This window comes from Phasianus colchicus, chromosome 2 (genome assembly GCF_987193195.1).
Source record: "Phasianus colchicus chromosome 2, bPhaCol1.hap1.1, whole genome shotgun sequence".
Classification (NCBI taxonomy): domain Eukaryota; kingdom Metazoa; phylum Chordata; class Aves; order Galliformes; family Phasianidae; genus Phasianus; species Phasianus colchicus.
In genome coordinates, this window is record NC_143437.1 from 76,204,057 (window position 1) to 76,228,185 (window position 24,129).

General features: G+C 37.8%; 1 protein-coding gene across 1 annotated transcript in view; it reads right to left on the bottom strand.

The window, feature by feature from the left end:
- Positions 1 to 1,906: 1,906 nt before the first annotated feature.
- Positions 1,907 to 24,129, bottom strand: part of ZNF292 (zinc finger protein 292) — a 56,551-nt gene continuing 34,328 nt past the window's right edge. Inside the window, exons 5-8 of the mRNA XM_031611200.2 lie at positions 16,695 to 16,897; positions 13,886 to 14,022; positions 12,622 to 12,763; positions 1,907 to 11,030 (exon numbers count right to left, since the gene is read on the bottom strand). Coding sequence (XP_031467060.2) covers positions 3,870 to 11,030; positions 12,622 to 12,763; positions 13,886 to 14,022; positions 16,695 to 16,897 — 7,643 coding nt within the window. The 3' untranslated portion in view covers positions 1,907 to 3,869. The remainder of the gene's footprint in view (positions 11,031 to 12,621; positions 12,764 to 13,885; positions 14,023 to 16,694; positions 16,898 to 24,129) is intronic.

The following is a 24,129-nucleotide window of genomic DNA, read 5'->3' on the forward strand; positions in this document are numbered from 1 at the left end:
GAAATGATAATTTCCCGTATCATAATTTCCCATATCAAAGGACATTCTGGTTTCGATTCAACCAATACTTCACCTGGAAAAATATCTCAGAAAAGTATTCTGGACCATCTCCGTGAGCCCTGACTCACTGGCAGCAAACAGCCAGGTGGTTTTACATCATTAGCTGCATTGCTAATCATTATCTGCATTTAGCAGAGCTAACAAAAAGGAAACAAGCATCACAGATGGCAGCTGTGCCAGATTTTACTTAATGAGAAAACAGAAACCTGTCTGCTTTTGGCACCCCCGCTCTTTGTCCAGCATTTGGTCTCAGCCTGGTTCTTCCCAGCCTTTTCCCACTTGTATGCTCCTTCCTGCTCCAGCCCACATCATTCACTCCTCCATCTCTGAAGTCATCCATGCTTCCATTTTTGGTTCAAGTAGAGTTTGTAGACCTCAAGTCCTAAACTAAAAGTCAATGGGCTTTTTAAAACGTATTCAACTTCTACATCACCTGAACAGACAAAATGCCAAAATTTTCAATTCAAATGCTCTATTTTTTCATTTTTGAAGGCTGAAAGTACTGCTTCCTTACATGCAGCAACTGCTACAAAGCAGACCTGAGCCCTCACTGTAATGGAAAAATACCATAATCGCTCAGTGCACATTCATACAAAAATATTTACCTCATTCTGATTTTAAAACATCTCGGCAAACATTAAAAAGATCCAAAGCTTATGTAAATCCTAGTGTCCTTTAAAACCCAGGTAATCTCACCTTCTGAGAGATGAAGTTGGAAAAAAAAACGTCATGAAAGATGAATACTTCCCTGTCTGCAGATGGCTTTCCCCTCATCCCTCACCTCCTGCACCTTGTCACCCCTCTGTGCTGAGGCTCCAGCTCCAGAGCCAAACTGGGCCCAACGGAGGGGAAGCAGGAGCTGCAAGGCCTCAGGTAATGGGGAGAGACAGGGATGCAGGAAGAATGTGGGGAGAGGGGGGCAGGGGCTGGATGATGCTGGGGTACCCCATGGGTTGAAGAGGTGCCACCACCCCGAGTCCCATCCCATGGGCAGGAGTGGGGTGTGGGCCTGCAGGATTTGTCAGCACAGCACACAGGAAAGAATCACACATCATTCACAGTGAAATACCCAAATGCAAGTACCAAAGAAATGCATCTAATCAAGAACTTCTGCAGGTGGCTTTACCAAATTACAACATCCTCTGCACTATGTGAGATCATAAAGTGAACCCCCCCTTCAGCCCCTTATTTAAACTTTACTTGTTTTACAGGAAAAATACCACACATTTACCTGTTGAACAGGCCATCAGCATCCATCTAACAGGGAACATGCCATGAGGGGCAATGACTATAATGGTTCTAAAAAATGTGGATTGATTGGAGTGACTATAATAGAATATTAAAAATTTCATTCTCAGTAATTCAGATTCTACACTCAGATCAGAATTAGAACTTACGTCCTGGATGTATATGGCACTAAATTTTATTTTTTTTAAATGGCATCCTACTGTAACATTATGTGCCTAAACAGTTTTATGCTATTCTCAGTCTAAAAAAGGGCAAATCCCGCAGTAACTAGGAATGTTTCTGTTGGACACAGTGATTTATGTAACACAGAAAGTGATGAACTGGTCTTCTAAAAACGAACAATCGAGGGGTCTGTGGGCATCCCCTTACCCTCAGGTACATCTGAGGACAGCAGATCTCCAGTGCAGCTCCCAAGGTGGTCCCCTCCCCAGAACATGGCACCATGCAGTTATGATCTCTCCTGGAGAAGAAAATATCTGGATTCCCACCTATGCAGCCTATTGTAGGAAACCTTGTTTAGCAGGGAGGTTGGACTCAATGATCTCTTGAGGTCCTTTCCAACCCTTGCAATTCTATGAAAACACAGCATCTGTTCTGCTTTTACCATTTTCAGATTGTACCTTTGATTTGCTAACCTAGCAGCGTTTGGTCACTCAAGAAGGATGAAGTTTACACGAGCAAATGGACCCTGTTCAGAAGGAAGCAAATGCTTTGTAAAAAGGCATACAACTTAGCACCAGAGAGCAAAAGAAGACCTATTTCCAAGGCTGAAACGCTGCTGCCTTCTTGCTTTTTCATACAAGATTATCGCTCTCAAAACCAGTCCCTTTGTTCTGTTGTAAAAGCCTGCCCTCTGAATTGATCTGCAAGTCAACTGTCAAAGATTCCAGGTGAATGGTTTAAAAACAATCTGGTGAAGCATTTAATGCAAAGCTTTACATGGCAAGACAAGTTTATAGAAAAAAAAATGCAAGCCAGTCTCTCCGAAGATAAAGACTATTTTATATTACTGAAGGTAGGTCACATCCAGTATGAGAATAATCCAAGAGAAATTTTTGGTACCGCACAATCCAGCTGGCTTGTCCCATCTGAGCCGCGCACAATCACATACCAACAACAATACCACAGATTCCTAGAGACCGACAGCTCCCATCATCACATTTGCTCTTTTGGTTACTCAACAAACCGGACGCCCGCCGTGTCAGTTAGCAGCATACAGAGGAAGCACCCCGAACCCAAGTGCTACGCGTGGCACTGCTCCGGGGGCTCCTTCCAGTGTGGAAAAGACAGAGGTGGCACAAGCGGTGCCAAACACAGTCAGCAAGGGGCAAAGGAGTGCAGGGAGAGCCCGTGCCATCAAGAGAGCACAACCACTGAGCGTATCCGTAAGATCACAATCTCACTTCCCTTTCAGAAAGTGCCTTTGTTTATTCAGTTTTTGACGGTATGGCATAAGGACTCACGCGTTTTATAGATAGATACCAAACTGGTATTATCAAAATAAACCATCTGTTTTATAAACCCACTATTTACAGAAACGGTTTCTGAAGGTTTGTTTTTGGATTTTTTGATTTTTTAACAAAAATTAAACTATACACCAATCTAAGTTACAGAAACAAAAATAACCTTTATAAGATCACATGTATAAAACAAGAAATGAAATGTGATTTTATTTAAGGCAATACTGGGCTACTTCACAAATCACCACCTCAAATATATACACTGCTCCACACTACTAATTTTCTATCACATTCACAATGGATTCTTTAATACCAAATATTGTTTTAAATCTCCGATGTAGCAAACTATTTTATTCACATTTCCATTTTTTATTATGGAATCATAAATGTTTTGTATCCAATTAAAAGCCATGAAAAAATGTAGCTATAAGAAAACTATTATATTTATGAGTTAACTACACGTGAGTATCATCCGTAGATACTGCATGTTAAAATGTACAAAAATGAGTGTGTCAGTATGTTGGACCTATGAAGTGTGATCTTATCCAGCTCCTCTCCTGTAAATAAATGCAAAATAAACTGGATATGGGAGACTTAACTAGTTTTAGTTCAAAAGGTCTTAATTTAAAATGATTAAAGGACAGTTTTAAAAACTTGATCACTTAGTTACAATTAAAATTCTGAATATAAATGTGTCATTTAATAGTTTAGACTTACAGACTGCTGGTGGCAGCAAATGATTTACAATAATAAATATATACAAAAAAAAAAATGTATCTACAAATAAAGAGTACTGTTGTACATGAGCAGTGACCTGGTGAAAGATACCAATCACAGACAATTCACAAAGATTTAGTTCATGGAAAGGACAATTTGATAGAAAGTTGAGGTTTTGATCAAGTATTTACAAAGCTGAAGCAATTATTCTGTTCTTCAAGTCCCATAGGGATAAAAACAACTGAAAATTTACATGACAAATGTCATGTTTTTCTCTAGATTAAACCACCTCAAAATAAAAGAGCTCGACAGTTACTAGCATGCGTGATGGCTTCCTATTCAAAATAAACTTTATTACAGGTAATGGTTACACACATTAGGGTTTCAGTTTTGATTGCCCTTCTCATTACCCTTTCTTTCTTTTGCAGCTGTAACTTCTGGATCATTTTCCCAGTGTTCATCAAGTCTTCTCAAACTGACGGTAGGTCTCATTTCCTGAAGTTGCTTCAACGCACGTTCAGTGCAGTCTTTAAAAGTCTTGTCTAAAACTATCTTTACATTATCACAGCTCTGAAGCTGTGATGGATTGGCAAACTGTACAAAGGTTTCAGCTGCAGAAGATGACCAAGTAACATTATTACTTGTTGCTAAGGAGGTCTTCTCGTTAGATTTTCGTGTGTTTGAATGAGATCCTTTTTTGGTTCCGCTGCTGTGGTGGTCTCTTTCAGTGCTTTTCTTTTGCTTCACAGCAGACTCTTCAAGGAACTTGAGGAATGAAACTTCAAAACCCATAGGCTTAAATGAACTCCAGTCAAAAGCTGCAGGCTGCTCTTCAGCTGTCTGAATAGCAACTGCAGTCTCTTCCTCCCTGTGCAGGTTACTCACTTCAGCAGGCAGCACCTCCTCTGCTTTTTCAGTTCTTCTTCTCTTATTCTGAGATACATTTTTTTCTTTGTTTGCTCTTTTTAAGTTGTTTGATTTTTGCTTCTCTGAGGGGCAGGAGTTGGTCTCCTGCGAGTCATTATTTACACTGGAAGATATTTTTGCTTGATTTTCAGCACTTGAACAATCCTCATTAATCAGTTTAGTAATGAAGAGTTCTGTCAGTTCATCCACTTCATCCTTCTCACCTTTCTCAGTTTCTTTTTGTGGTAACGTCGATGTGCTTGAATCATTATTGCTTGCTAACGAACTTGGTTCTGTCCCTTCCACATCAATTTTTTTGTCAGTCTCCTCTTGCTCACAAGGTGTTTCCTTCACTTCTGGCACAGAGTGCTTTTTAGATACAATGAGAAGATTTCTGTGTTGTGAAGTAAAGGCCTTAGACAATTTGTGGCATTTGTAATGTCTTATAATGTTACTTTCGCTTGTAACTACAGAAGAACATCCTTTTATCATACATGGATACTGAGTTACAAATCTGCTTGTACATTCGGATAATGCCTCATTTCTAGATTTTATAGAAAACACGTGCTTTCCACGTTTCAGTGAATAAGCCTTATTTTCCTGAATTTGCATTGCTTTTGAATTTTTATTTTCCAAGTTAACGTTTTTCTTTCGTTTTGTTTTCTCCGACAGCCTGCTACTTTCCTTTCCCGATTTGTTTTTCAGTCCTCTCTGTTTGGACTTCACTGGTTTCTCCTGGTTTGCTTTGCTTGAAATGTTTTCCTGACCTGGTGTCAGCCTTCTGGGCCTTATTAGATGATCTTTATGCCTGTCATTATGTTTATTAAAAATATGCCTTAGGAGGTTAGATCTAGTAGCATAAATACGGTCACAGCCTTCACAGTCACACTTGAATACACCGTCATCTTCTACCTTGTTTGGCCTTATCTTAACACCATGATCTGTCTCAAGATGCGTAACGTAGTTGAAATACACTGTAAATGAAGACTTACATTGAGACTGATCACAAGAAAATCTTCCTGCCTCTGGAGCTGGTTTCATGTTTCGGATTTGCTCAGGGGTCATGCTATGAAGCTTCATGTAATGTTGTATCAAGCTAGGAACCTCCTGGAATATTCGGGAGCAGTCACTCATCTCACACCTGAATTCTCTGATGGTGGGTTTAGTTTCAGTCTCGTCACGTTCCTCCTTACCTGGCTCACTCTCCTCCTCCACTTCAGCAGAGAAGGCAGGAAGGTCTGATTTGTGCACAGCTTGATAATGAAGAATTAGATTTTGCTGAATTGTAAACGCTGCGAAGCAGCCCTGATGGACGCATCGATATGGTCTGTAAGGACTGTATCTGGTTGGAAACTCCAGAGGTTTTGTTACAGGCTTCCGACGTTTTCTCTCATCTTTTTCTTTCCTGTGCCTCCTAACTTTGTGTACTTTTGCCTCTGCATCGCCAAAAGTGTCTGCGTTATGCTGCTCCAATGGAACGGAAACCACCTGGGGAGGTGTTTCCAGTCTTTCAGGAATATTTTTCTCAGGTAGTAATTTTTCCAAGACGTTTACAGGCTCTAGAGCTTCCTTTATCTGACCTTCTTTGTCCAATGGAGCTGCAGTTTTGTTTTCTGTTATTAGTGTCTGCAAATTTATTTCAACAGGTTGTGAAGTTGTGTTTACAATTTCATTTTGAGACCTTCTGCCATAAGGCCTTTTAATTTTTAATTTTACCATCTCTTCTGTTGTAAAATGATGTACAAGCTGGCAGTGTGCTCGGAGATTAGAGTTTCGCGTAAATGTCTTTGGACAGCTAGCAACAACACACTTGAATGGGGCGTACTTCAGCTGATGTTTCTTAATTTCCAGTATCATTTCTGCAGTATACTGATGAACCTTGCCATAGTGTTTAAACAATGCATCTTTTGTCATTGCACTATAGTTGCAACCTTGATTCTGACACACAAAAGGCTTATTAACTTTGTCACTATAGTGAATAATCGTTTCTGAAGATATCTGGACGAGGGGCTTGTTTTCAATTGGTATAACAGGAACTGCTGGTGCTAGAGTATCTGCTGGGGGACAGTGGCAAACACTCTCAGAGACCTGAATGGATGAATCATTTTCGAGTTTCAGTTTTTGTAAGCCCTCCAAAATTTCCAGTATTTGATTATCAACTTTTTGAGATGTTTCAGACTGAGTAGAGTTAGTCTTTGCAGCAGTGACATTCCCTGAATGCACAGCAAACTGTGTGTGAGCGGGTAACAGCACACTACTTGAAGAATTTCCTGAAGAAGTTTGTGTGTTATTTACTTGCAAGTTCTGTCCCGAAGCAGTGCCAGTATCCTGAATCTCAGTTTTCACCTCAAGCATCTGTGAATTCATGGCACTTTTAATTATTTCAAGGGTTTTTTCAAAGTTCTGAATAACATTGTTTTCTGAAATCTGCTCCTCTGAATTAGTTTGCACACAAGAATTTGTAGCCATCATCTGGGAATCCCCATTTTCAGCTTTCACTGTTAATGTTGTATGAGTCTCAAGGTTTGTTTTGAAGTTCTCTTTGACACTGGCCAGGAATAACTGATTGTCAGCATTATTGAGTTTCTGTGTGAGATTTTCTGCCACTGCTTGGGAATCACAATTTGCTACCAAATTGGACTGAAAATTATCTCCCTGTGTTTGCATGTTTCCTTCAGAGCTTTCGGCTAGAAGTCCCGTTGTTATATTATTTACTGCTACTTTCTGTGCTATGTTTGGTGCAACTAAGGGTGTAGTTGCTTTTCTCTTCCTCTTTGAAGCACTGGTTCCCTTCTTATTTGAGTTATTTGATACTGAATTATTGGGAGTACTTATAACTGAAACTCGTGAAGCGTTCCCTGCAAAGGTTTGTGCTGCTGCAGCAGCATTAGAAAATGAGCCAGAGCATAGGCCATTTTCAATTGTCTTCAGCATTAAATCATCTGTTGCAAAAACAGGCAAACTCTTGCACTCGTTTACTGAAGGAATTTTGGTATTGAGGGTTCTGTTTTGGTCTGTTAGCAGAGTACTTGGGTTGCAGACTGTCTGCAACAGAGGTGACATGGTTGAATTGGGAAGAACAGCTGCATTTATTTGAGTTGTACCAGTGACGCAACTTGTTGTAACTATATGTGGAAGTACCTCCGTGGTATCAAAGGTACTTGAAATGCCTGCGGTTTCCAAAGCTTGTTTTATAATTTGATTTCCTTCCTCATTTCCACTGGTATTAAAGTTAGGCACATTGGCCCGTGGGAACATGGTCTGCAGTAAGGCCGTAGAACGATTTTCAGATGCAAGCAATTGCAGGAATGCTGGATCTTTAAAACACAATTCTGGATTGAAAGTAGTTTCCTGGGGTTGCTGCAAGCTTAATGAATTTGAGGAAAGAATCATACTAGCAAGCAAAGACTGTCCATTAGCTTGCAGAGCTTCTGCAGAAATTTCTGATCCTTCAAGAGGCTTACAATATGACCTCTTAGATAAGTGACCACCAAGTGATCGAGGATTAGTAAAAACTCTGAAACACCTGCTACAGATAAATTTACCATCTCTAATTATTGCTGGCCATTTTGCCCGCTTGTTATGTTTTGGCTTCCTTTCTTTTCCATTTGGACCCCGGCCACGGTCCTTTTTCACCTTTTCTGAAGTTGGATGTTGAGAACTGGTTTCACTGAAGTTGTTTTCATTATTCACTCGAGAAGGAAACAATTGATCAATAGTTTCCTCTTTTGGGAAAGCAGAACTGCTGTTTCCTTCTAGTTGTGACGAAAAGTTGTTTGTGTTGTTTTCCAGCTGTGAGAAGACTGAGCTTGGGGCATTCTCTGATGGCGAAGGAAAAAGAGACATTGGACCATTCTCTGCAGGCAAAGGAAGAAACGGATCTGAACTGCCATCAATATTCAGAGGCATAACTCTTTTTGCCAGATCTTCCAACTGGGAAGGCAAGGTTACACCAGACAGATTTTCCATTTGTGAACATAAAACGCTTTCAGGTTCACTTTTAATACGAGTAGATAAACTTGGATTTACAACACTTTCCACTACAGGCAACACCGGATTGGTCAAATTTTCTAAGTGAGTTGGGAAAAGTGTACTTGAGAGGTGTTGCGCTTGACTGGAACAGGTGGGATTCGAATTAGTTTTGTTCTGTGCAGTAAAAGCAGCACCATTGGGATTGCCCACTTGAGATGGCATCAGACAGACAATCTTTTCATCGTTTTCAACGTTTTGTAAATTGCTGGATTTTCGTGGTTTCTTATTTTTACGTTGCATTTTAAAAGTAGCATACTGATCAGGGTGCGCTGCCTTCATATGTTTGCCAATGCTCTGCGATGAGTTATATGTTCGAGTACACCCCTCAACCTGACAACTAAATTTCTGAACTGGTGCTGCTGGTGACACAGTTGGAACTAAAGAATTATTTATGCCAGGCTGTGATGGAATAAATGTAATACTTTCTAAAGTTTTTAAAGGTAGGTTATATAGATTAGCCGCAGCTTTAATACTGTCTTCAATTTCAAGTTTGGAAATGGGAACACTGTTTCGGTATCCTGCTTGATTCTGCATGCTAAGTGTGTTTACAATGTTTACTTGCCCTTCTAAGCTTTTTGATTCAAGGGCTTCTGGTTTTAGTGTGTTCGAACTCACAGAGATATTTTGGACATTCTGAGACTGATTGAGACAATTCTCTTCCTTTCTTTCTTGGAAAACTGGAAGACAAGAATCAACTGTTGAGCACAATTGCTGGGCTCCAGATTTAGTGGTATCTACTTTACTGGTAGTAGCAGCCAATTTACCTCTTCTTACAAAGTTATCTCGGATCTTCTGGTTAACTGCAAGCATCTTAACACTGCTCACTGGAATTGCTACTTCTGTCTTCACTGAACCTGCAGCAGCCTCTTTTGGAGCAGCATTAGGCAAGGAATCACTTTGCTGCAGTATACTTGGGGATGTATTTACACCTTCACTCCCTACCGGTTCCGCTTTGATTTCATTCCAGACATAGTTTTCTCCTTCAGTAAAACTACTTTGGTTGTCAGCTGGAGCAGATGCTGATTCCTCTTTAACAGCAACTCCATCAGTACTTTCATTAGCTTTAGAAGGTTGACTAAGATCAGACTGATTAGTCTGGTCTTCAGGCTGTTGCACTTTTTCAGGCTGCTTGTTGTGTTCTTCAATATGCTTTTCCAGTTCGGTCTGAGAACGGTACACTTTTCCACAGCCTGTGAATTTGCAGGTATAGGTATTATAGTGTTGTGCTTCATGATCATACAGCAAATAAGCTTCAGAAAACACTCTCCCACATTTAGGAAACATACACTTTGCTCTGAAGACTTGATGCTCCTTCCTGTGAGTTAGCAGCTCAGCGTAACTGTTAAAACCAGCCTTACATTTCATCTGTATGCAGATATAAGGCTTGCTGCCACAGTGCATTTGTAAATGATCATTCAGGTGAGTAACACTTACAAAATGTCGTCTACAGTACTGACAAATCACTTTTTTGCTTTGCATTTCTAGAAAACGTTTAGCTTCTTCATTATCCTTATGCCCCTTTGCATGTGCTATTAGATTTTTAAAATACTTAAAGCCTTTTTTACAAAACGTTACAGGGCAAGTGAATTCATTAACAGGTAGTGGCTTTTGAACTGGCACTATCTCTGGTACATATGGTTTATCTTTATCATCATTTTCATCATCAGAGCCATCATTATCATTAAATACAATGAAATCTGTTGAATAGAGACTGTTCTTCTTAATGGGTCGCTGCTCCTGTTTGGATACAGAATTGGTTTTCTGATTCTCGTTGGTAGTTGCTATTTTAGGAGGTCTTCCCAATCTTCTCAGCGGTTTCATAGCAGCCAGTCTCTCTTTGCTGGATTTTTTAACATGCAAAGTTACATGGGGAACAAAGTTTTCTTTAGAATTAAAATTTTGGGCACAAATAGGACAACTGTAAATTCCATCTTTATAATGTTTTTGAGCATGCCTAACTATTCTGTGACCTAGAAATTCCTTGTCGCATAACACACAGTACTGCATATAAGCTTGCCAGTTCCGGAATCTAGCTGATATGAATCCTCTCTCTCTGAGTTTTTTAATTTCTCTCTTTTTCTGCTTTTCGTCTCTGATACCTTTAAGAAGGCTTGTAGCTTCATCAAAACTGCCAGCAAACCCATTCATGGAAGTTTCTTTAGTCTCTTCTTGGCAATCCTCAACCTTCTCGTAAACTTCACTATCATTGAGTTCATCTATCGATGACACAATGGATGCTTCCTCTCCCATCAATGCCAGACACTGACGCTTTAGAGTTTTCCAGTCCCAGAATTCTGGATCAAAAGGCCACTGAGTTTTCAGTACAAGTAAGAGCTCACAGCGCAATGAATTTGGTATTGGAAGATTCTCTTCATCATACTTTTGATCAGGCTGATTATAGAGCATTTCAACAGCATAGTATGCATCCACAGTGGGTTCAAGAAGAAATTCACTCAATTGACAAGCACGTTTAACCTCCAAATCATCTGGAAGCAAACAGGAGATAGTCTTGCAAATAGATATCTTGACATCTGCATTTTCACTGGATTCCAAGCGCAAGGCTTTCACACACAGTTCAATGCAGGTTGCAAGTCCAGCACCATCAATCTGTAAAGCAAGATTAATCTTAGTAAATCAGCTCTAAATAAAAATAAATAAACAATAATTAAAAAATAATATTCATTTTTTCATAAAAAACAAATATCCTAAGTGTCAGGAAAATGCATTTGGATCTAATTATATACTCTTTGAGAAGCATAGTCTTTAAATGCTAGGCTAAGTTACATGATTTATCTTCATGCTACTAGAAACTGAAAGCTTAGACATAATTAAAATACATATTAAACGTACATTCTGCCATATCTGTGACTTTCAGCTTGTATGAAAGAGGAGTTCAGTTTGTATTACAGCAGTACTGGGGCTTTTCCATAAATTAAAGCGTGCCAGTTTTGTCACAGTTATCTAAAATAAGCTTCTATGGAGCACTAAGTTAACACTAGGTAGAAATAAATGTAAGAAGTGCTACAGCTACAATAAGAGAACCACATGGTTATCAAAAAGCTATAAAATTTGGAAATCAGTTAAGGCGTAAGGGTTTGTTTCTATTTTTGAAGACTATTCCACTTCGAAATCAACTGATTATAACTGAACACAAGGGTTCATTCCAACTGAAAATAACAAATGGAACTAAATATTCCATCATTTCAGTGTTTCAAAAGTCATGTATATACCCATTTCTCATTTACACCCTCCAGAAAAGTAAATCACATTTATGTTCATGTTATAGATCCTTTTGCTGCCAAGGATGCATAGAGAGGCCACTGTATACATGAAAATAAAGTCAAGTGCATTTATGAATGCACAGATCTACTACTTCTATGGTTTCAAATTTCTGCCACCAATGAAACAGCCTACAGTTCAGTAAGGAAAAATCAGTATGGCATGGAGCAGACTGCCTTCAGAAAAAATCGTGATTAGCCCATGATTAGCCAGGCCAGAACAATGCAAAAGGAAAAAAAGAAATTAGAATACAAAGAATTACAGAAATCTCACCCAACTAAAAGCTTTTGGAAGAGCTAAACTTGGCTATAAACATTAAATAGTGCAACTGCTAATAGGAAACTAGGAAAATTACATGAAACTGAGACATATGAACTGAGATGTGCATCTAAGTCCACAAAAGGCAAGTACTTCATTTATCAAAACAAACTGCATTCTTTGTGGCAGACTGAATTTTTTTTTTTTTTTCCCCTCCTCATTTATTTCCATAATGTTCTTACACACTAATATAGAACCTTTATTTCCTCCAGTCATCCACAAGATGACATCTTCCACAATATTTGAAATACGGAAAATAATAAAGAGGAATATTAATGCCTGGCAACAGAAAATACCTTATTTAGTGAATACAAACAATAGCAGAAGGCTGTAACTTCACCTTTACATTTTATTTCATTTCAGGCTGTGGCATTTCAATCTTTTCTTTTTTTTAACTCATTTTTTCTCTCAAATGACAGAGAGTGACAATGATTTAAAATGAATCAACTTGCAGTTCACCTATACAAAGAGGTTGTTATCATTTCCTAAAACCAATTATGATTGTCCCTAAAAGACTGGATGTTTAAGCAGCTTTCATACACCTTCCTTCTTATAGATCCATTTAAATTGCATTAAAATATTCTTTCCGGAATATCCTTACCTCTGAGTTAATTACTTTGATCAGGAAGAAAATGTGATAAACAGTCTTAGTTAACACAGAAAGTTGACGACATCTCTCTAGATACACTTGAATAGAAGGCTCTACCCTTTGCTGCAGTTTACTCCAGAAAAGAGTCAATTCCCTAGAACAAGAGAACAACGTTTCAAGGCCAGCGACAAAATCTTTCATCTGATCACAAGAAATGCAAAGTTGAGAACAGTTTCCATTTTGTCTTTGGGAAAACGAAAATACGAATTTACTCACATCTTACAGCTTTTATTAGTATACCCGCGTTATTAATATCCAATTTTAAAAGCCACCACAATGACTCAATTCCAAAAGAAAAGATCTGAACAAAAGCAGTAATGCCACAAATTACATAATTTGTGGGCTCATTATGTGGTTTTGAAAAAATTTACGCTTCTGCATTCTCAGTAATTATTAATAGCTATAGGAAGATCACTTTCCTCTGTGGTACATAAATTTTTCTTGAGCTGCTTTATGAATACGAATTTAACTTGCTTTAGCGAGAAACTAGGCCCCAAACCCAAACAGTAATAGTATGTTAACTCACTGCTTCATCTCTAATACTAGAAGTTTCCTAAATAAGAGGTTCTCCTTAAGTACAAACAGTCAAGGGTACTGAATATCCTACAGAATGGTGTAATCTGCAAAACTTTAGCAGAACCTGTTAACACAAAATCTACCACTAGCAGATATTCTACTGCTGCTGTACAAGAAATGAGGTGCAGAAGCATAGCAAATCCACACTAGTGATAGCAAACCCAAAATAGTAAGTATTTTAATCTATCTAGTTACTTTGGGTACAATAGGAAAAAGCACCCCAGCTTCTAGAAATTTATCACGATAAACAAATGTGTTATGAAACAAAGACAGAAGGCAAAAGTTTTTATGCATTAAATTCATCATAAGGCTGACTACCTGCCTGCAGATATTAAATTCCTTAGTTCTACAGCATAAGATTACTATCAGGAAAAATGACTAACCAGCTACTAGTATTTGTTAGTACCTTTTCATACAATGAAGCATTCAAACTCCAATAATTGAAGCTAATCTTATCAAATACTTTTTCTTTCTTTAAAAAAAAAAAAAAAAAAAAAAGCTTTCCAGAAGTCTCACCTCTTTCCTTTTCAGCTCATGGATATTATGAGACAAAGAAAGTCAACTTATAGCTTATGTACCAGCTCTATCTTCCCTGAATAAATTTACATCGCACCAGACAGAAAACAATATTCAAACCCACCAGGCACAGTACATCTCTCCTTGCTGAAGCTGGCGAGATAAAAACGCTGCACATAAAATTAGAGCACTTTTCTCATCTCCATCAGATTCTAGGTTACAGATCATTTCTAGAGCATCTTTGCAATCTACTTCTGCAATCTGTGAGGAAAGAAAACAAGACCAAGACTAAGCATGTGGTTTCATTTTCAGATAAGCATTAATCTAATCTTTTGCAAAAAGAATTTGTAACTTAGTGAACAGACTACGAACAGTCTGAACACTATCAGACTGTGATGCAACTGGAAGAAAACCAGAGTTTCCAGACAGTCAAAGTTGATTATGCTAACAGAAAAATCTTTTTCCGAAGCTTGTTTCTTAAAGACAGACTTGTATCTAATGTCCCAGTCACAAACTTCTTGGAGTATATCATTAATTATCCATACATACTGCACACTTATGATAACTTATAACTACTTAGAGTAGTAATAAGATAAATTGCAGCCTAAAACAAAAAGACTATTACCTGAAACTCTAATCCAGTTTACTAGTCCCTGATGTTAGTACTGGTTTAATACAATAGCTGGTCAATTAATGAGTATGAAAGTTTAACATGAACATTCCTGTATTTTTTCAAAAATCAATAAGGAAGCTGCACAGATGAAGCAGATCAACTGAATGCCTGCAAGAATATTACAGTTTACACAATGTAATTTAATATAAAAATTTGAGCCACAATGCAAGCACTTAGCTTCATAGTAAAACAAAGCAAAAAGTCACTCAATAGTACTAGACAATTATATCAGTAATGAATCAGCACAGTTGTTGAAACTACTACTGTCTGTTTTGATTCTCAGCAGACTGGTTTGATTACATCAATTAGCACATCTGGCAGGACATTCTTCAGAGCTGGCAGCTGGAGAACAACTTGGCCATTCCAACTGCACTGTTGAAAATCTCTGGAGTAATCACAAGAAATCCCAAAGCTAGAAAAAGAAACCTCAATCCAAATAACTAGATAGTTTGGTATTTTGGATACAGTAGTAGCACAGTTTGGTTTGGCATCATATCCAGATATTGCCCCAGCAATTAAGCTACAATTTTGAAAAATACAACTCATTTTTTCCTCTAAATTGTGGGTTTGTAAATATACTAATAACCCTTCAGTGCCAGTCATTTGAGGTTTAAGAATCTCAAGGTCATCTTCTAAGGAAAACTGTTTCTCTCAAGACCTCACAGAGGATAGATAAACATAACTGTCATACCAACTCAGACAAAGCCTGCTTTGCTCAGCACTTCTCTCAGAGGGGGCCCATCAGTGAAAAGCTTACAGAAGAATATGTGATGCTGATCTTAAAATAAAAGCATGTTATTTTTCTGAATCGTTTTTCCAGTCTATCAGAGTGTATATGGGCTTCTAGCAACAGTCTGTACAGATTATGCCACAAGCCTGTATGTCTTGGCATTTCACATCCTGCAGATTTTAATTCTTCACATTTTTGAAGCAAACTATTAGACTAATTCAAGCTGAAAATGAGCACAAATGCTACTTTGCTGCCTGTTTTAAATGGATATAATACCATACCACTAGAGCAATCTGCATTTCTCATACTTGCATTAAATTTCCATTTTCTCATACCATTCTCAAACTATGAAAGGGCCATCCCATTCAGTTCAGAAGTCCAGCCTGACACGTCTGCCTTCTGGTTTGTAATACATGAACTTTCCAAAACGATTAGCACTATTGCAAACCATTGCACTGAAGCTGCAAAGACAGGCAGTCCAAGCTAAGGAAACCAAGACTTGGAAATACACGTATTAAGTTATCTCAGATAACTCTCGTGTGTGCTATGACATCCTAAGAAACAAGGCTATCCCTTCCTTTTGTCCACTGGAGTCATGATTCATTCACTGACTGAGCCCATTCTGCTTTGGAGCAAGACAGGACTGAGTAATGAAGGAAGCATGTTTACAGGGTCACAAATTCCAAGTTTAGTAAACAAACACAAGATCACACAGTCCTGCCATAGCTTCCCTTATTGAGCTCCTGCTGGGATTCCCGAGACTGTTCTGAAAAGGCCTACAGTAGCCAGAGGTGGGAGTGTAAGACAGATCCTACCTCCCTCAGACCAACATGCCCAGGGAGATGCTGTCATCTCAGAATTTAGTCTACATCTCAAGTAGGAGGCTCTTCCAACTCCAATTGCATAATTTTCATCTCTTTTAAGACACTACTTATTATTAGCATAAAAATATGACAGAGACAAAAAAAATCAGCAAAGAGATGCAGTCAAAATATCCTGATGGCTGGAGTTAGCTTTCCCTTAAAAAGGAAAAAAAAAGGAAAAAGGAAAAGTGAGAAGAACATTTCAAACCAGATCAAGTATCTGATTTCATCTTCAATTTCACCACCTTTAAGTAAATTGTTATTTCCTGACATGGACACTTAGGTCAAAAACACTGCATTTGTTGTCTGAACTGAAAGTAGCACCTAAGGGCTCCATCCTATGTGCTAGGTACTTTGCAGAAAGTTACAGTTAGATTTCTTAGAGTGGCAAAACCATTATTTCCACTTCACTAACAGGAACTAAGGCAGAAATTTAAAGGTAACATTGTGGTAGAGCCAGAAAATATCTACTAGGGACCCAATATTCCACCTCCACAAGTGTTTTAATTAAGAATCATTAGTAACAGTTTAAAAGTGGCTTAAATGAAAAGAAAAATAAAGTACATTAATCACATTTTAAAACTAAATATCTTCTCCATGAAAGCAGCCTAACTATAATTGGTGATTTCATCTGTAATAAAGAAATAAGTCTTTATTTTTTACTTACTTCCTCCATTAGCTTTTCATTTGGTGATCCTGAGCAAAGACAGACCAAGTAGGTTTGCTTGAAATTGCCTTGTGCACTGATTTCTGGATGGTCAGAGCAGAGTTTTGCCAGGGCAGTAGCTTGTGTTAATTGCTTTGTTTTCATGAGGTGTTTAATACGCATATCCAGCAGGACAGGGCCTTCAAACACTAAAAATTCATTCACTTCAAAGAAAAACAAGCCAAAATATTACATACACGTTTCATAGCAAATTACAGAATTAACAGTTAGCATTTAGTCATTTGTGGTTAGCCTACAAAATCTATACAGATAAAACAGGGTACAAAAGGTATGAAGCATAGACAAAAAGCATCTTTGAAAGCCGTACTTATTTACTACAAGGATTCTCTGCTACAGTAAACCCTTCATTCTACTTGCAAGTTTTAATTCATCCTTATTTCTTGGCAAAACAGCTGCACGCAAAACAGGTTTAAAAAGGCATATAAATGTTAAAATGCCTAGGTACTGCTTAATTATAATTCTACAGAAAGAGGACAAAAAGCCACGACTACGCTCACATCCTTCCCTATGCTTTTGTGCTGTATCACTGCTAAAAGCTGCATTTTAAAGACCTTGCTACTGAAGGATAAAGGTGATGAAATATCTGAAGTTCTCTGAAATACTGTTAAATATTTCATACCATGCATTCATACAATAAAGTTAAACTCCCTTTTAAAGTTTTTCAGCCAAATAAGAGGCTTGTCTTGTAAACACTTGACTGTGTACAGTTTAAAATTCAAAGTCATGGGAATGGCTAGATTGTATTCAATTATATTCTATAGACACACTGCTGTTAGAGTCAAAACTCTGCTATGCCTACTCCAGCACTATGTGTTTCAATGGAAGGCTGAATAATCCTATGGAAGAGAACAAAGGTTGTTTCCATTCCAACAAATATACCTCAGGTCTCATCCAGATCTTTAAGTCCTGATGAAAATTATTTCACCTTTGAAGTATGAAACATAATATTACACCTAAAATATTATTAAAACCAGATAGACATAGACAATCAGTTTTGTTTAATCCCTTTGGCATCAACCACTCCCAGTGACAACTGCTTCTACAAGCTATAGTTATATACTGCATGAAAAGAATCTTTTTAACGCATTCACACACGATACAAGTTTAGACTGTTTTCCCTACAAACCTTCTTTGCACCATTCTTTCATGGAAAAATCAGATTTATGACATTAGGATCAGCTGCTGCTCTTCACTAAAATGTGATTATTTCCAGCCTTTGAGTATTTGCATCACCCCTTCCTGAAACCATCTGGGCATTTGCAATGCTCACTTCTTGATAAACGCTGATAGAAATATTTGTTACATTTCTCTGAACACACTTGCACTGAATTTCACTTCCAGCATGTTACCCATACATCCAGTTTATTATATTCTCTTCATTTCCAATGTCCTGTTAGATCCCGATGAAATAATCAAGCAATTTCAGCATCTATAAAACTGATTACCTCAGTCTGTTATTTGGGATATTAGTACATAGAACATGAGGTTTGTTGAAAGAAAGTAACAAAACTTTAATTCTTTACTTCCTCCCTTTCTGGTTAGATTTTGATTCATGACTGTCTTCCATTTTACCTCATGATTTTTCCTTTTTCCTAGCTACTTATATAGGGTATTACTAAAAGATTGTCTTGCAGTTGAAATTAGGTCAACCATTCTCTTTAATCAGAAGCATGTAAATTTAGGGCAGAAAATACTGCCTTTAGCAGACGCAATGCCAGCTAGACCTCATCGTTATCTTTCACACATTTTAAAGTTTCTGATTGAATCATTTCAACCAGCTTGTTAGTTATTTGTTCAGAAATCTTCCACACTATTACAGACGATCATCCATGGCTCACTGATGTGCAAGAGTATTCAACCAAGTGAGACTTTCTTCCTCTCTCCATGCTGAAGAAGATATTAAATAGTTTTTATTCATGCTATAACAAAGGAGGACTACAGCACAACAGAAAATTGGTAGATGGTAGTCATTTTTGCATTTATGATAAGATGGTGAGACACTTTCCTTTCAAATAGCATAAGCAATGTTTTTCTGGTGTAATTTCCAGTCCTTTATTAAAAAAAGTCATGCTCTTGTCAACCCACAAATGACCCAGTGATTAATTACATTCAATAGTTTTAGTTTTGCTCTTCCTCCTACCAGGTAGGTACCAGTAATCCCTTCACCCACAGTGTTTACTCTGTCAGCTACTCTGCTTTAAATAACACTGGAACATTTAACCTTATTTCTGTAACAAGATATGGGAAGACTTTAGAGACTTTAAGCTATACTGGTAATCCAGGACGTTTCACTCTGATTTAATTACAATATTTAATATTTTAGAGACTTAGCTACCAGGCCTCAGTATAATCCTTTCCTTTAGTGTTTTACTGCTGCAGTTAGCTTACCTTACATAATCATCGGAACATTTTCTGTTATCAGCTCAACAAGAAGCAGGAAGACCTCAGGGTTATAGCTACATATTACCTCTTAAGTCTTTATTCTAATCCAAGTAATTATAGTCATTACAGTTAATATTTGAAAGCTCACCCAAAATACAAGTTTTAATTATATTTATTTCATAGATAAACTATGCAGTGTATTTTAAGATAAAAGATAGTGCCAAGGTTGAGGGAGTAAACCCATGGTGGTACACAGTCTTAAAAACAGGATTTTGCTTGTTGATTATTATTATTATTACTGTTTTATAAATGTATTTTACAGTGTGACATTTTACTTAAGAGGTATTGCAGACAAACTGTTAGTTCATACAAATGCTTTCTATATTTCTTTTCAGGTCAAATCAGTTTATGAGTACAAAACCTACATCATTTATAGTAAATACTTCAGTTTAACAGCAGCACAATTCTTTCAAGAACTAGTAAAGACTGATTTTGTGCACTATTCACTGACATTTACAAACTTACGTTTGAGCAAGACACATGCAAAATACACTTAAAAATATACAATTAAAATGAGAAGAAAAAAGATGAGCAGATGACATGTGACAGATGGTACTTTGATCTAGTAACTGACAAACGCAGATATACTGGACTCTAACCTTCTCGATGCTTTCCCTTACATCCCACACCTGGAGCATCACTACCAAGTGATTCTATGTCAAGTCCACAAGAACTACTATTAACCTGCAATACAGGTAATGCTTACAGCATACATGAATTAAAAAAGAGAAAGAATAATCTTTGGATTAGTATCACACAAGAGCATGAATAAACTGTGAACACAGTCTTGTATTAACAAGTTCTCCCTGGTGGACAGTCCACATGTATATCACATTTTAGATGACTAGAAGACTTGTAGAACACAAAGCTGTGATTTTTTGCCTTACTCAAAGCACTCATAATCCTACTACTCTAGTCTTTGCCAATTCTTGAGTAGATAAAAATTAATCTACCAGAGACCTTTATTTCTTCACAACCTCACTCTGGCCAAGGAGGATGGATGAAGACAAGAAGTGAATGTACATGTGGACTATCCATCTCAAAGAACTTCAGTTACTTGTAAGTAACCTCTTTAGTCATCTTCAAGTGTTAGTCCACATGTGCGTTCACACTGTGGGTGACTCTGAACTGTACTGGATACTTTCATATTTACCTGGAGCTGGGTCTCAGAATCCTTCATGCAAACAACATCTCAGCACAAGTCTGCTGAATGCAGCACCAATCCTGGATGCTTGTACGATGGCATAATGTCTGGTGAAAGGGTAAAAGAAGTTCCAGGTGGCTGCTTTGCATATACCCAGGATGAAAACACTTTTTAAAAAAATACTTTTTAATTTTTAAGTGATGTTGCTGGTGTCTGATGGTGGGTGCTCTGATTATTCAAAATAGTTTCACGCTGGCTGCTTAAATTCTAGCCTTGCCTGTGATCCAATATCTTTCCCTTGATAATCTCTGAATAGTGATGGAATATCCTTGAACATCTCTTCAGTGGGACATTCTTCAGAAATCTGCCTACTACACTTAAACCTATGAAAAATTCAAGAACTTAATTCCTGACATCAAGGTTCAAATCTCTAAGGATAATCAGAATCAGATAAAGGAAAAACCAAACAGAACCCTCTCTTCTTACATAGTTATTTCAGAACATTTTTCCTCTGGACAGTTCCTCCATCTGTCCTCAGTATCAGCTGAGGTGATACCAATGACAGCAGAGGCTTAGTTTTGGAGGATTTCACGATAAGTACAAGGAAATGACAATATCTAGGATGGAAAAAAAGTGACTCATGCTGAAGAGTACAAGCCACGCTGACAGAAAGAGATGGTGGATGTGCAACGGTGTTTTTACCATTCTACAGATTCTTACACAACTCAAAATACTTAGCCATACTTTAGTTTTCAGTCTTTGGAATCCTAGGCAATATGGCTGATCAGATTAGGTATCCAACTTCAAGAAAGGTAAATTCTGGTTGTTGTGAATTCAGATCAGTCATGACTTGAATCAAGACTAAAATTAGGAATGACCTAAAATTGAACATCTCATAGTTCAGGAGGCTAGCAAGATAAAAGACCCACTCCTAAGTGAAGACCATCTTACTAAGGTTTGCTTCCCTAACCAATTGATGAAGCAGGGAAGCATGGAAAATTCCTCTCTCCAGCTATAAGCACTGGTTGCTCAATAGCGTTCTGATGCAATCTCAAGAAAAACGACAGCCCTGCAGTTAAAACCTGAAACGATGGCAGATCCAGTCAACACAAAAATGCAATACAACATCTGATAGTCATATGAAAACAGTTCTGAGTACTACGGCAAATGAATCACTTCCAGACTTGCCAGTGATCACAGTTAGTGCTATCATCTTGAACCTAATGATGTGAATAAGATCTCACTTTCATATGTCTAAAATGTATTTCCAAATTTCTTTCTGTTTCAGTACCACTATTTGAGGTCAGGGGAAACTGGTTGAGCAGTGGTCCACAGTGAGGAATGTTACCAATATATTCATAAGGGATCTCTGCAATGCTGTATGGGAATGCTGGTACTTTGCTACCTTAGTGACCCAGTGGGATCATGTAACTTTGGTTAATCTCTCAAGTCTCAACTGTCCATGATGCCACATAATCCAAACTCAAAATTTGATAAATATTACTAAAAGACACAGGAGACAGGTTTAGGAATAAAAAAAGGACAAGAAAATATACACGAACAAACAAGTAGTTTATAGCACCTGAGCACACTTTTAAGAGATAATATTGGTGAAGAACCAGGATTTGAATCAAGAAGTTGCAGACCTGGACACACAATTGTGGGTGCTATTGCATAAAGACACTGATAAGGATGAGAAACAAAAATGAAAAAAAGTTTGTGGAACTGAAATACTGAGGGGGGAAATCTGTTTTTCTTGGAACTGTGTGGACATTCTTCGAGTGTATGATTCATGACATACAGTACCAAGCAGATTCAGCAAACTCAAAAGGAGATTCTTTCAGGAAAAAGAATAGAACACTCTCAATCTCAGAGGGGCAGTCACAAGTAGTGCTATCAGCTCCAGCTGTCCACTTACAGGGACCCACAGATGATCTTCAAAGTCCCCAGTGACAATTCAGTTTCAGAAAATATATTATCTTCAGAGTCACAAGTCAAGAATAACAAAAAGGTATCTAAATATATAAAAACATATATATGCATACACAAAAGTCAAAAAGACAATGCCTATGTTCCACTTGCAGAGGTAGAGGTTTTGTTTTCTTCAGAAACAACCTAAATGGATTATCATCATTATAGAAGTTGTCCAAGAGGTTTATTTGGTGACATTTATCACACAATCTGGTAACTTAAGTCAGACTTCCCAACATTTATGTTCACAGATGGGTTAATAAACCAGCCAATATTAATGTTTGTCCCTAAAGCAGGTGACAAAGCAACTTGGAGAATATTTCCAATTTGAAAACATTTTATATACGTGCACACATGCAAATATGTATCTATAACATCTATAATTATTGCAATACAGTTCATGACAGATTTTACTATTTCATAGTCTGCAGGTTCATAGCACTGTATTAACATCTTTTAAAGAAGTAGAAATATCTATCAGCATCAAATAAATCAGTGACAGGTACACTGTTCTTGTCAGCACTCCAACAACTGAGCACCCACTGTCTTTTTTTTTTCTTTTGACCTCCTTAGTGTGTGGATCCTTACAGACATACAGTCATCAGAAAATTGAGCTGTGCAGGCAGGAGAAGTCACTACTTAATGACAGGGCACTCAGAGAACAATTTCCCTATCATTTTATGAAATTGGCACTTCTGGATCGTATTTAAGTGGAATCTATTCAACAATCCATTCCTAAAAGTGGAAGAGCAAGAGTCCAGAGTTTATACTTACTTGACTATAAACAGAACAAATCAGATGTGTTATCCACTCAGTTATAATTGTCTCTCACCCCATCTATGACATTTGATTAATTTGAAACCAAAGAATTTTAAAAGTATCTAATCCTGTGATGAAACAGGCACCTAGTTGTGTTTGCTGCAGCAGATGCAAAGAGGCAAAATGACCTTCAGGAATCAATGGCAGAGATATTCAAGATGATAACTGACTAAATTCTAGCAGCTGCTCATTTGGCATTTTGGTTCATTTGGTCCAGAATCTGAATGGGCTGAAATTTTTCTGATTCAGTCATAATTGAGACTTACAAGACCGAAAATAAGATAAAATTAAGGTGATGAAAAAAAAAAAACAACAAAAAAAAAACAGGAAAAGAGGATGGTGCTTAGGTAAAAACATTTCCAGTCTCAACTGTTACACCGTTGCTTGAGTGCATGCAAAGAAGAGCAAGGAAGCTGGTGAAGGGACTGGAAAAACAAGAGTTATGCGGAGTGGCTGGGGGAACGGGACTTGTTTCATCTGTAGGAGGCTGAGGGGAGACCTCATCGCTTTCTATAACTACCTGAGGCTGCAGCAAGGAGGGCGTCTCTTTTCTCAAGCAACAAGTGATAGGATGTGAGGAAACAGTCTCACATTGCACCAGAGAAGGTTTAGATTGGATATTAAGGATTTCCTCATGGAGAGGCTGCTCAGGGCAGTGGCGGATTCCCCATTCCTGGAGGGATTTAAGAGAAGTGGAACTAGGAGTCAGGGTTCAGTAATGGGACTCAGTACATCAGCTTGGTGGTTGGATTTGATGATCTTGGAATGTCTTTTCCAAGCTATATGCTTCTAGGATCTCCAACAGATATGTATTTTTACTAATTGTTATATAAAGACTGCACTGATCAAATTTGCCAGATTACAGCATTCCAGTGTAACAAGCTGCCTGCTTTAACAGTTGAGATCTCCTGTAATAGCAAAGAACAAAATCCTGAAAGCAAAGTTTGCAAATACTCTGGAGATTATTATACTGAAATTGACGTTGAATGGTTTGTACAC